This window comes from Diospyros lotus, chromosome 15 (assembly GCF_014633365.1).
Source record: "Diospyros lotus cultivar Yz01 chromosome 15, ASM1463336v1, whole genome shotgun sequence".
Classification (NCBI taxonomy): Eukaryota; Viridiplantae; Streptophyta; class Magnoliopsida; order Ericales; family Ebenaceae; genus Diospyros; species Diospyros lotus.
The window spans coordinates 6607547-6621571 of record NC_068352.1 but is presented as its reverse complement, the minus strand read 5'-3'; the positions used below and the strand labels follow the sequence as shown (position 1 = coordinate 6621571).

General features: G+C 40.5%; 1 protein-coding gene across 2 annotated transcripts in view; it reads left to right on the top strand.

Moving 5' to 3' along the window:
* LOC127792401 (GDSL esterase/lipase At5g62930) overlaps positions 1–13579 on the top strand; it is a 37355-nt gene extending 23776 nt beyond the window's left edge. The window contains exons 7-8 of one of the 2 annotated variants that reach the window (XM_052322875.1): positions 12495–12659; positions 13071–13579. In XM_052322875.1, coding sequence (XP_052178835.1) covers positions 12495–12659; positions 13071–13239 — 334 coding nt within the window. In that variant the 3' untranslated portion in view covers positions 13240–13579. The remainder of the gene's footprint in view (positions 1–12494; positions 12660–13070) is intronic. The other variant, XM_052322876.1, reaches the window with a different exon arrangement.
* The last annotated feature ends 446 nt before the right edge of the window (positions 13580–14025 follow it).

Sequence of the window (14025 nt, the reverse complement as noted above, 5' to 3'; positions counted from 1 at the left end):
CTTTAGTAAGAATATTTGCTACTTGATTAGATGTTGGAACATATCTGATCTCGACCTCACCACATTTAACTTTCTCCCTTACAAAATGAACATCAATTTCAACATGCTTTGTCTTAGAATGAAATACGAGATTCTCATCCATGCTCTTAGCAGCCAAGTTGTCACTCCACACAACAAGAGAAGTTACACAAGAATATCCCAACTCAGCAAATAATGACTTCAACCACATTAGTTCAGTCACACCAACAACAATTGCTCAATACTCGACTTCTCCAACAGACCTAGCAACAACCGATTGTTTCTTGGAGCCCCACATTATAAGGTTGTGGCCAAAATATACACAAAACCCACTAGTAGAATGCCGAGTAACCTTGCAACTAGCATGATTAGCATTTGTGTAAGCCACCAAGGATAGGTCATTCGATGAAGGAGTAAAAACCAAACCCATACCAATAGTACCTTTAAGATACCAAAATAACCTCTTACATGCTAACTAGTGTTTAGTCTTGGGACTAGTCAAGAATTGGCTCAATTTATTCACTATGAACGTTATATCTGGATGCGTGTAGGAGAGATACTACAGTGAACCAATTAATGTTCTATACAAGGATGGGTTAGGAAAAGGATCCCCTTCATTAATCAAAGAAACGCTAGCAGCCATAGGTGTGCTGCGTGGCTTGCAACTCAGCATGACTACCTTTTTTAGTAAATCAATCACATACTTAACTGAGTAAGATAAAGACCATTGTTATCTCTATAAGCTTCAAACCCTAGAAAGTAATTTACCGAACCTAGGGTCTTAAGAGCAAATTGTGTGTCCAAATCATCAATACAAGAATTAAGAGCTGCTGAATTTGATCCGGTGAGCAGTATGTCATCAACATAAACTAGAACAAAGAGCACATAGGTAGCTGTCCGTTTAATGAACAAGGAGGCATCTGATATAGACCTGACAAAACCCCAAGATTGTAAGGTAGCTCTTAGTTTTGAATACCATGCTCGAGGAGCCTGCTTAAGACTATAGAGAGATTTATTTAATCAACACACATGAGTAGGATACTGATTGTCAAAATAAAGCCTTTAGGTTGAGCCATATAAATAGTTTCAGTCAAGTCTCCATTAAGGAAAGCATTGTTCACATCCACTTATTGTATATCCCAGCCAAAACTTACAGCTAAGGAGAATAATACTCTGATAATGGGGGCCTTAACAACTGGACTAAAAGTCTCAGCATAGTCCACACCGGGGGTTTGATGAAAACTTTTTGCCACCAATCTAGCCTTATATTTGAGAATTGACCTATCGGCATTGTATTTTACCTGGAACACCCACTTGCAACCAACTAAGTTCATATCCTTTGAACAGGGAACTAAATCCCAAGTATGGTTTCACTGCAAAGTTGAATACTCCTCTTCCATAGCCTTAACCCATTGTGAGTTTAAAAGAGCCTCACGAATGGAACTAGGTTCAATGTTACTCACAAGGCATGAGGGGAAGGGGTTACAAGAACGTGTTTGGCTTTAGATCGGGTGAGCATAGGGTGAATTGAAGGGGATGGAACATCCTTGGAAGTGGGCAAAGAGGAAGTAACGGTTGGAGATTGAGTGGGAAAATTCTGCAATGTAGATGAAGTGGAGGGAGTTGTGGCCTGAGAACTAATAATATCAGCGTGACTTGAAGCTTGAGGAGACTGTGCTACTCGAGGACAACTTGAAGAAGTAGGAGAAGTAACAATAGGTTGAAGAAAATCAGTAGAATAACCCAAAGATGATGACACATTTTTAGAACCAATAGAAGAAATAGGAAACAAAGTAAGGAAAGGAAACTCATTACCATTAAATTTCACATTTCGAGACACATACACTCTTCCTGATGGATGCATGCACTTATAGCCAGTTGGAGTATATCCAATAAAGAGACATTTAGTAGAGTGAAAATCTAACTTGTGCTTATTGTAGGGACGAAGATAAGGAAAACAAGCACAGCCAAAAGGTTGTAACAATTGATATTTAGGTGGCTTTTGATAAAGAAGTTCAAAAGGTGTGTTGAACTTGATAGGAGAAGTAGGTAGCCAATTAATAAGGTGAATAGCTGTCTGGAAAGCTTCCACCCAAAATTTTAAGGGCAAGCATGAGATGACAATGTTAGACCCATTTTGGCTAAGTGTCTATGTTTTCTTTCTGCCATACCATTTTGTTGATGTGTGTGTGGACAAGTAAACCTAGGTTGAATACCATTAGATTGAAATGGCAAGAATGCTCTAATGTAATACTCCAAGAGCCCAGAGAAGGATAAGTAAGGAATGAAACAACTGTCACAACCCTAGGATTTAGCTAGGGTCTAGGAAGGAATTAGGAAGGATTTGGGAGGGAAACATAGGAGAATTGAAGGGAGATATAGAGCAGAAATCAAGAGAAATGAGAGAGAACTAGGAAGAATGAGAGGGAGAAAATATGGAGGGAAAATATGAATTCACTATATTGTTTCAGCATCTCTTTCTCTACATACTTGAGCCTATTTATAGGCTTTATAGGCTATACAAACATCTAGAATAACAGCCCCATGTGCTGTAACAGAATAACAAAAATAGCTCCTAACAAACAAAGAAAACTAATTACATTAGGGCGCTTCTAACTACCCTTGGGTCATGACAATCCCCTCTCCTTGAAGGGTTTCTTGTCCCCAAGAAACTTATTACCGTTGAGCCATTCTTATTCATCCAATCCCAACTTTCTCTATCAGTTTAATGCTTCTTTCCTTCTTTATCCTTCTAGGCTTTTTCCTCTTTTCTTTTCTCTCAAAAGTAATGGCATTATGACTTGCTGCAACACCATCTTCAACCATCCCCCTCTTCCTTATTGCCATTAAAAATGGTTCCATAGGAACTGTCAGTCCTACCATTCTATTCTTTTCAATCATGGGAAGAATTTCAACCCTCTCTGCATGCAAAAATCTGTGCATTACCTCCAACTCTTCTGGTTGCAATGTTACCGTTGTCTTATCTTGTGTGCCCAGTGCCATCCTTTGTTCCTTCTCCTCAAGTACTTGGTGAAGAGGCTGTTCTGGCTCCTTCTGCTGCTTCCAGAGATCAATATCATCAAGTGTCTCAGCACTAGTAAGAGTGCTTGAGAGGCTGCCAACTGATTGAGTACCATCCTCCACTTCCTCCTCCTCAATCTCTTCTTCCATGTACTCTTCTGCCCTCTCCACAGCCAAGACCAAAAGAACAGTATATTTAGATCCTTCCATATTTTCAGTAGGGGCTTCCTCAAGTGGAGAGACTTTTACTTGTGGGTGGCTGGAGTACACCAAGGACTCACTTTCAGCAGGGCTATTCTCCTTCCTTGCAACTATCATTCTTGTTCTTACTATGTCATCAGCCTCATACTCCTCCTGAGCTTCATGAACTCCACCTTCCCCTTCCATAGCTACTTCATCTGCTCCCTGCACTACTTGATGAGCAGCCTTAGGAACTCCTATGACAACATTAGTTTTGGGCCTTTCTCCAAACCGAGTACACAAGGCATTTACAAACTGTGGCCAGCTCCATTCTACCTTTCCCTAGCTCCAATTCTAGAATCAAGTGTCTACAACACCATCCAAATAAGCTGCAACCATTTTCACTTTCTCCCCTTCAGCTACTCGATATTGGTAAAATGCTCGTTCACACTGCCTGATCCACCATTTAGGCCTATCTCTTTCAAATGCGGGAATGTCCATTCGCAAGCCTGAGGGTGTGTAGTGAGTTTCCCCAACTCTTCATCCCAAGTTTTCCTCCTCTGCATCATCCATTCCTAATCTTGGGGACACATCAGCCTTAGGAATTCCTGCAATCTGTTGGCTGCTTTTAATATAACATTTAGGCTGTAGCGCATGCTTTCCGTTGCAACTCTCATCTCCAATCTGACTTAGGTAGGCAGAATATTCTTTTGAAAAACATTCAGCTGGAATACTAACCTGGAATTTGTACGAGAATAGGATAAAAAAATCATCCAACTGTCTACTAAGGTCCTTGATTCCTTTTCTTGTTGCAGCAGTTGCAGCACATAATCCTTCGGCCATCTCCTCAATTGAAGTCCTTAAAAATTCACCACTACAACAGCCTGTTGATCAGCTTCCAATGACCACTTCGGAAACTTATTTCAGTACTCAAATTCCGCAACCTTAAATTCACACAAGGCTAGATCCAAATCAGTCTTTAGTTGCTACTGATGGCCTCCAAATCAATTACCCTTCAAACAATTTGCTGGCTCTGGATAATTTCAAAAGATAACCTGTTCTAATCAGTTTTGGAAATCTATCCGCAACTTCTGAAACCCACACTTCTGCTGCGCAACTCTAAAACCACAACTTCTGCTGCGCAATTACTTCCAAAGCTTGATTGAATTTGTTGGGCCTCCAAATTCACTGGAATTCAGTCATTGAAATAGCTTTGATAAATCGCCAAGACCTACTGATAATCGATCGCTTCTAAATCCGCAACCATAGCAGCTTCAAGTTCAGCCAACCTAATTCTGCCCCAAACAAAATCCACTGAGATCTGGATTTGGATCTACTTGATTAACTCAAACAAGAGTCAGCGGCCAAGGAACTGCTTGATTAATTCAATCAAGTCAGCTGAGAATTTCTCCGGATTGAATCGCACTCCAATGCGCAGCGATTACTCAATATCCACTTCCGACCGAAGCTTCCTTCTCGCCTCAACCTCACTTTAGCAATCGAGGATCGAATTTGTTTGGCCTTCAAGTTCGCCTACTCACAGCTTCCAACTTCACCAGCATTCCGTCACTGGAACCTCACAAATTGGCCTTGATCAGCCCTATCCTGATTTGCTTTACTCCCAAGCAGCAATCGAGGTGCAGCTGATTGATTGCACCTTCAACAATTCCGAGTCTCACTGCGAGGAGCTGCTGGAATCACAATCGAATTGCTGCTATCCATTTCCACAGCTGAGTTTCCAGCCACAAGGCTACCACCTGCTTCGTCTTCAGCTTCTGGATTGCCTGAATTGCCTAGCCTTGTTTCGCTCCTGGCAATTGATTCGTAATTGACAGCCTTTCTTACGCCTGGAATTTCAGTTCCACGCTCGCCCAGACCTCTTGCTCAACTTCCAAATCTGAGTTGAGAATCACAATCGAAATTGAGGCAATTGAGAATTGCCGCTTGCAGAATTCTCCTCTGGACCGTTTCCGATGTTGCCTGCCTTCACAACTCGATCACATGCAGTGACCTAGATTTGCTTTGGATAATAGCCGAAGTCACATGCAGTGGCTGCGCCTTCCTTCTTGCCTTGCTCAAGGCTATGATGCTTCCTATTCTCCCGAATCAACACCTTTGATCTGCAATTGAATTGCTGATTATCGGACTTGCTTGCAACTGATCGCTATCTACCCATGGTCCAGCGGATTCAATGATCGCCCAAGCCAGTGCCTTCTTCTCCACCCAATCACCGACCTCTAGTTGTCGGAATTCACCTGGCCGCTTCGTCTCCAATTCCGAGCCTGAAGTGCTTTGCTCTGATTAATTTTCCAGTCACCAGAATTGCATCCAGGACTGTTGGAAATTAATTCGCCACTAAGCGTCGGAAATCACTGCTTCAAATCCCCAAACCTACTGTCTCGATCAATTCCGCAATCTATCGTCTGAATTTGTTGCGGAATCGCCTTGGTCAATTGCTACGACTTCCGATTCACAGCCGATAATCGTTGGCTCTGATACCAAATGTCACAACCCTAGGATTTAGCTAGGGTTTAGGAAGGAATTAGGAAGGATTTGGGAGGGAAACAAAGGAGAATTGAAGGGAGATATAGAGCAGAAATCAAGAGAAATGAGAGAGAACTAGGAAGAATGAGAGGGAGAAATATGGAGTGAAAATATGATAGAGGCTCTAGGGATAGGCCAGAATTCTTGTTGACAACAAACCAAGCTGCTGGTAGCAATCAGTAGAACCCATCCTTAAGATGTTCCCTGAGTAGCACCAATCCGGTAGTTTTGTCCTGATCACACACATTTGAGTGAAACTCAGCCATAACATTATGATCACGAGTTAATTGAGAAACACTAAGTAAGTTTTTCTTCATATTTGGAACATGAAGAATATTAGGAATTGAAAGAACTGAAGTAGGTTTGAGGTTAGTGTGCAACTGACTAGCACCAACATGAGTTATAGGCAGCTACTTATTGTTACCTATGACAACTTTTTCTCCACCACTGTAAGGTGTATGTAAGGATAAGTTGTTCAGGTTTGATGTAATGTGATTTGTTGCTTCGAAATCGACAAACCAAAAAAGATCTGAAAATGAAGACTAAGCAACAAAAGTATTAAAAGAAGTAGAAGATCTAGGGTTATTGCCATCGTGGGAACCTAACATAGAACCTGTTTCACTCATGTAGGCTCCATTAGAATCACTAAAGGAGGCCACATAGGCTCTGTTATTATATTGATTCCCATCATTTGCTCAAGTAAATCCTTGATTAGGTACTTGTCGCTAAAAAATCTTATCAAAGCGATGATAACACTTGTCAACAAAGTGGCCTGGTTTGCCACACAATTGACAATAAATCCATCTATTTGATGCTCTTCCATGACCTCTGCCTCCTCTATTAAAATTGTTCCTTCTTACTGAATAACCTCCTCTATTATTGTCACCAAAATCGATATTATTCTACAAATTAGACAATGCAACATTTGCATGCATAACTGAATTCAAAGAGGAAACACTCAACGATGAATTCTTAATCGGCAATCTCTGCTCATGCATTAGAAGTAAATATTGGACTTTCTCCAAATCGATTTCATCCATTTGATAGGTAATTAAGCTCACAACAGTCTCGTAATCATGATCTAGTCCATTCAAGATTTCAGGCAGTAAATCTTTATCGGTTAATGGCTTGCCTATAGCAACTAAAGAATGACCAATTGTCTTAATCTTCAGAATATAATCATTTATCGAGAGATCATCCTTCTTAATTGATCTTAATTTATGCTTCAATTGAAATGACTTAGCTATGGTTTGGCAAGCATAAAGATTTTCTAAAGTAAGCTATATCTCAACAAATGATTCACAATGAATCACCTACGCTAAAACTTCTTCTCTAATTGTCGAGAACAACCATCCCAACAAGAGCTGATCAGATCAAATCCAGTTCAAGTATTTTAGATTGATAACTACATCTTCACCATCTGGATTGGGCAGACTTTTTGTAGGAGTGGCTTTGATAAGAAACGAGACTAGATCAAATGCTCGAATTATAGTAAGAATTTGAGCCTTCCAGAAAATATAGTTACTGGAATCAAGCTTTATTGGAATGAAGCTAAAGGCTTTAGCTACTGTGGAGAAATCAGTTTGAGAAGCAGACGACAAAGAAGACGAGGATCAAGGAGAAGGAGAGGAGGATTGATTTGAGGCCATTAGAGAAGAGCAAAAGGCTCTGATACCATGTAAAAACCCTAGGATTAGGTCAAGGACATGACAAGGAGTAGAGAGAAAACAATACCTTGAGTAGAACTCTTATTCAGAGAATCAGAAAAAATGAAGTTACAATATACTAAGGAACTGTGTGCTCCTTATATAGGCAACTTGACTGCCAGAAATAAGAGTACTGCCTATACTAAACATCAATAATTAGAAATATAAATTGCAGATACAAAATAGCAACAACAACTGTTATAACAAACTGTTAGATGCTTCCACACTACCCTTCAAACTGGACTCCATCATAGAAGACAAGAACTTTGTGGATGTTGTAGCAACTTTAGATGCTTCCAGAGTTAGATGTCTCATCAATTAATTGGTCAATTTGGGAAGCAGATGCGAATCTTTTGGGTATGTTTTATTCAAATCGGTGAAGTTTACACAAACTCGTCACATTCCATTGGCCTTTTTCACCACGACAACATTGGCCAGCCAATTAGGGTAATAGACTTAATGAATAAATTCGGCCTTTAGCAATTTATTGATCTCTTCTTTCAAAGATCTTTGGTTTTCAAGAGCCATGTTTTGCTTCTTCTACTTGATAGGCTTGGTGTCAAAGCATGCATTAAAATGGTGGGAGATGACCTTTGGGCTAATTACAGGCATGTTAGCGAGTGTCCAAGCAAAGATATCTGCATTAGCTCGTAAACACTAAACCATACTCTCTTTTGCCTCTGGTGATAATTGATTGCCCACATATACTAGTTTGTCTTCATGAAGCCTTATAGCTTCTAAAGTTTCCACTGGTTGTGGCTTGGCAATGGTTTGCTTTGAGATGGTTAATGTTTCAATTGTCTCCTTGCCTTTGGCACTCTTTGTAGAAGAAATATAGCAAGCCCATGCACTTTTTTGATTCCCGCAGACTTGTTCTTTCATGAGTAGATAGCCTAGTGAAATAACAACCCTCTTATTATTGGTTAGAGATTTCCCAAGAATGATGTTGTACGCTAAAGACATGATCTTAACCACCATAAAATTGGCCAAACGGGTTACACTCTGAGGAACGGTCCCCAAAATTATTGGAAGCTGTATAGACCCGACAACTGGCACTACTTCTCCCGTAAAGCTATATGAAAGAAGAAATAGGCTTCAAATGATCATGAGCTATGTGCATTTACTCAAAATAATTCCAATAGATTAAATCAATAGTTGTTGTTGTCCACAAGAATCCTCTCTATAGGGTATTGTCAGAACCCCAAGGATATAATAATAAATATGGTAGGCAGTAGTAGATCGTTTTAGTATTTTTTGTTTGTTTATATTTTCTATTTTACTCTATAATAGAATTACCTACATAGGGGACGTCTATATAAAGCGACTGGAGATGTAAAAAAGGGATTATGTGTGAATTGATATATGAATTTATGTCCTTTTTCTTGAGCTCCTTTTATCTCCCTCCCAAATTTTGTTTGTTATCTCCCCCCTTCTATCTAATTCTCCCTCTATTTCTCTTTTGTTCTCGGTATTTTCCTTAAAAACCCCTAGGTAAACCCTAGGACCTTGACAAGTGTTTAGTAATAACTATTGATATCACCATGGGGTCATCCTGTGGCATCACGGTGTCACCCTAATCAGGAGTAAAAACGAGTGGCTTTTCATCCTTTTAAACTCGAGTAACAAAATCAACATTGTAGGCCTGATGAGCATAGGCCTTTTGTGCGAACAAGGAGTCCCCAGCTAGTGTCTCTCCCCTTGAGATGATTTGGATTGCCTAATGTGTGGGCTGATTGTCGACAGACGGTGCTAGTGCTTCTCCTCTTCTACCACTATCATCATCGTTCCTCCAGTTCTGCCCCCAATCTTGGTTTTGCCTTGGGGTGGCCTTTCTTGCCCCTGCCTTGGGTTTCGATCTCGGGTTAGTCTTTGTACAAACCAATCGAGATTGCCTTCCCGAATTAGGAGCTTAATTTGATTTTTGAGTTCTTGACACTTATCGATTATGTGCCCCAAGGTCTCATGATATTTATAAAAAGCATTTGCATTTCTCCCTATAGGACTACCAAAGGGTGGAGGAAAACTAATCAGCATTGTATGTTCCATTAAATAGCAGAGCGGGGTTCAGTTAGTGGAGTATAAGCCTTGAAGTGCATACTAATGAAATTTTTAATTTTACAGGCCTTTACGTCGATTTTGTTGGGCCTTGCACCTGATTCTCTCTCGTTGCCTTTTGCTTTTTTCACCAACTTCTCCAAACATGTTTAGAACCTCTGTTTACACAATGAATTTGTTGTCGCGGGCTAAGAGATCTACAAGGGTGGTTGGATGATAAAATGCCAATGATTCCCTCAAAAAGACAAATTTAGACCCTTGCAATAAAGCAGCTACTGCCATCCCCACCTGTAGATCGTGTACCTCCAAGGTGGCCTTGCAGAAGCGATCTATATATTGTTGCAGAGTCTCCTGGTCTTGTTGTATGCTCAAGAGGTAGGTGGTATCTTTCTTCCTCGGAGCATTGATGACAAAGGGCTAAACAAACTCCTTGCACAAATGCTCAAATGATGAGATGGATTGATCAGGTAGTTCACTAAATCAGGAATGAACATACTTCATGAGGCTCAAAGGAAAAGGCCAACATATGGTAGCATCATCCCGTCCATGTATAAGTGTGAGAGACTTAACGCTTAATGTGGTGGATTGAGTCCCCTTTTCCCATAATATGTAGTTAATTATGGCATCTTGAATTTCTAAGGGAGGGGTCTATCAAGCAGCTTAGGGGTAAATGACATTCGCTGTCAGTGCACTTCCCCTTGTGGCATTGTCATCCCCTTCTACTCTAATACATTCTCAACAATTTTTTATGTATTAAGCAGTCCCATGTGGGTCATGTGAAGGGGAATTCATTTTGGGGGCTCTCCTGGAGGGATTCCTCAACTGTGCATTATTCTCTCTTGAGGTGGTGCTTTCCACCATTTCGTCATATCTCTGGCGAACAATGATTTTTCTCATGCATCAATGCCTTTCAGATGATAGTTCCTATGGGAGAGGAGTGCGTGGGTAGGCATCTCGAGGCTTAGCAAGGATGTCCTTGGGGGGAATGAATGTTTCGAGGGGGAAGAGTTCCCCTAGGGGTAGAAGGCTTCTTTGATTCACCTAGTGTCAAATGCCTCACCAATTTTGATAACTCAACAATAGGAAGCCAAGTGTGAATAAAACTTGTTAATTCTTTCGATGCTTGGGTGTTTTCATCGTGGCTCTTTCTCAAGTTCTCATAATTTTGCTTTAAATCTTCACTCCACAAGCAACACTGTGGGGGGTGTAGTCTACCCAGGACAATAGAAGTGCTTAGGGACAACATCTGTAGGTCAATGTGAAGTTGTCAAGGGGAAGGAACTTGCACGGGATAGAAGGCTTGTTGTGTAAGGGAAGAGGATCGTCGTGCAAGGGATGGCTATCATTTGGGACGGCATTTGAGATGTCCTCGCTGCGGTCCGACTGGATGAACTTCATTTGCCTCGTGCACTTGTCCCACGGGAAGTTCTTTTTTTTGTGAAGTCTCCGCAATTGATTTGGTGCAAGACATTATGCTTTGTGTTCGATTCCCACAGATGGTGCCAAATTGTTGTTGCCAAAATACAATAATTAAAATTTATAATCCTGGGAATTCGGACGTTGTTGAGGTAAAACACGACTCTAGCACGAGAAAATCAATGTTATGAAGGAATGCAAGAGTAATGGTCCTCAAGGAGTTATGAGGATAGTCCTTGAGGAGTTGTGAGGATGGTCCCCAAGGAGTTGTTTGCAAGGTGCAGTATGGCCTCAGTTCTTGAATAAGCAGCTCCAAGTGCTTGAAGAGGTAGGTGTTGTTGTGAGGGACACCTCCAGTACTTGTGAGGGGGGGAGCTTCTTCCTCGAGGAGTGGTGATAATCTTTGTTCAGGAGAAGGAGGTCTTTGTCTTGGGGAACATCTTGTGAAGAGATGAAGTGCTTTGCAAGACTGGAATGTGATTAGAAGGCACATAGAGAAGTGTCCCACGTGGGCCTTCTGATGCTTAAATCAATCAACATGTTAAAGAAGCAGGTTAACAGATAAACAAGCAGGTTAAGTGATAAGTACACATAAGGTGAACAAATATGCGTGTTCTGTTCAAGTTTTTAGAGTTCAATTAGATTTTCAATCCTTTAAATGAGGGGAATGGACCCTTATTTATACCCCCAAAGTAAGTGGACAAGAACAGGTGGCTGGGCACGTGTCACAATCTCCTTGGCACATGGAGAGTGATTTAACTTAGTAAGTTAAGCACAGATCAGGCCAACTTGCCCATCAAGGCATATCTTATAGCATGAAATGTGTGTTGTACTTGAGAAGGCCGTGCATAGGAGGAGGACTGGCCCATATGGGCTTGAGCGGGACAATGTCCCGCACAAACTTGGGCAGGACAATATCCCACACGTGAAGGTTGTGCTGGATAATGTCCCACACGTGTTACTGTTGTTCGGGACAATGTCCCTGACCATCCTGGGACAATATCTCAGGCAATCCCGGGACAACTTCCCGGGATGTTGTCCCGGTCGGATATTATCTTGAGAATATGGGCTCGAGTGGATTGTCGACTGGGATGGCATGACACTAGGTTTAGGGGAACCTTCTTGTTTCACTTCTTCTTGATGGTTGAGAGAGAAGTGCTCCTTTTCTTTCACATCTTCAGTCAATTTTTGGGATGACTTGTATGCCTGTGTAGATAATTTGTGCTCATGCAGAGGCCAGAGTTTTTTCATATTGAGTTAGCCCCTCAAGGCAGTTCTTTTCTCTTTTTTTTGGTGTGATATTGTTATAGATTGATATATATATATATATATATATATATAAGGACTGAATTTCCAACATCATTTGACCACAAGTCTACAAGTATGTCTAATCAAGTTGGAGGCTACTTGAAGCCGCAGTTTTTAACCATGGTCATAAAGGATTTGCCCTGGGTGGGAGCCACTCTGAACTAGGTTTTGTATTATGTTGGGTGTTTGATGCTAGTATTAAAACTGATATACACTGTCATATAATGAGCTTCTTGATCCAAGCAGATCTTTGTATGGTGAGAAAGCAATGGAGCTTCCAGAAAGAACAAATGAAGTGACAGGAGTGTATGCGCAGCAGTGTGTTGAATTGGCAAAGGAACTGGGTATTCCCTCCATCAATCTATGGTCTAAGATGCAGGAAACGGAAGGTTGGCAAAAGAAGTTCCTCAGGTCAGTTAAGAGCCAAAAACATTTTTATAACTTGTACAACTTCATCAAACCTGCATAGCTCCCATATTACATCATATGCTGCCTACATATTAGATGACTGACCCTCACTTCAATAGCCGGTTATATTGGCTGGTTTAATTGAATAGATAGTTTCACTATTATTCAACACATACGATTCCCCCCAGTTGAGGAAGTCTGAAAGCCTCATCGACTCTCCTGAGTTAGTAAGGTGCCCATATTTATTGAAAATAAGAGCCTTCTGAAATGCCAAAAGATCAAACAGAATGAATTGAAGCTATTACCATTATTAGCATGTGAAAGAAGTTGTTGTCATGTTGAAAAATATATAAGCATACACTGGTCAACTCTGGTTCAACACAAACCTGTCATCTCGATTTATGTTGTTTACAGTGATGGCTTGCACCTGACACCAGAAGGCAATGCAGTCGTCCACAGAGAAGTTGCGCGAGTTTTTGGTGAAGCAGGGCTTGCTGCTGCAGAAATGCCATACGATTTCCCTCATCACTCGCAGATTGATGGGAAGAACCCTGAAAGGGCCTTTCAGATACAATGCTCGTGATGTTATTGAGTTTTGGATCCTAATGATGGGAACTTCATTTCTTTGATTATCCATTGACAACCCAAATGTCCATTTTATGTTGATTCTATTAATATCTGATTAATTAGAACCACAAGTTGTGGCTTTGCTGTGAATCAGAATCTTCATTCAGCTGGATTGTGATTTAGAACTAAAATTTGGTATCCAATGGATGAAACTGAAACTGAAACTGGAATTGGAATTGGCCAACTTGAGAGCGTTTTTAATGGTCCTATTTGACTCTATGAGTATAAATTTATAACATTTTGCCAAATTTCTTTCTTTAGGATCATCAAATTATAGCACATGGCAAGATAGAGGCCATGGGAATTTTTTAGGTCCCAAGTTTGATCAGTGATTGTATTATTAGATTGTACGTAATACTTTATTGGTTGTACTTATGCATTGTATTTGAACACGTTGAAAAGGGATAAGATGCAATCAGACCCTGTGTGGTTTGAGTCAATGGACAAGACACCCTTTGTGATTAAAAATGCTTCTAAGTCTTTCTAATTTCATTTTTAGTGAATATATAAAAATTAAATGTAAAAGAATATGTAAGACACAATGCATACAAACAGTAAGCAAGATTTATAATGTTTTGGCATAATTCACTCTAATTCACTATATTAGTTTCTTACTACGAATTTTTAGAATCCACTAAAAAGTGTCTGTTCGGAGAGGCGAGTACTATATTTTATAACAATAGCTTTTCAATGGCTCGGCTGTACTCTTTCAATATCTTTTAATTGATTTAGTTACAACCTT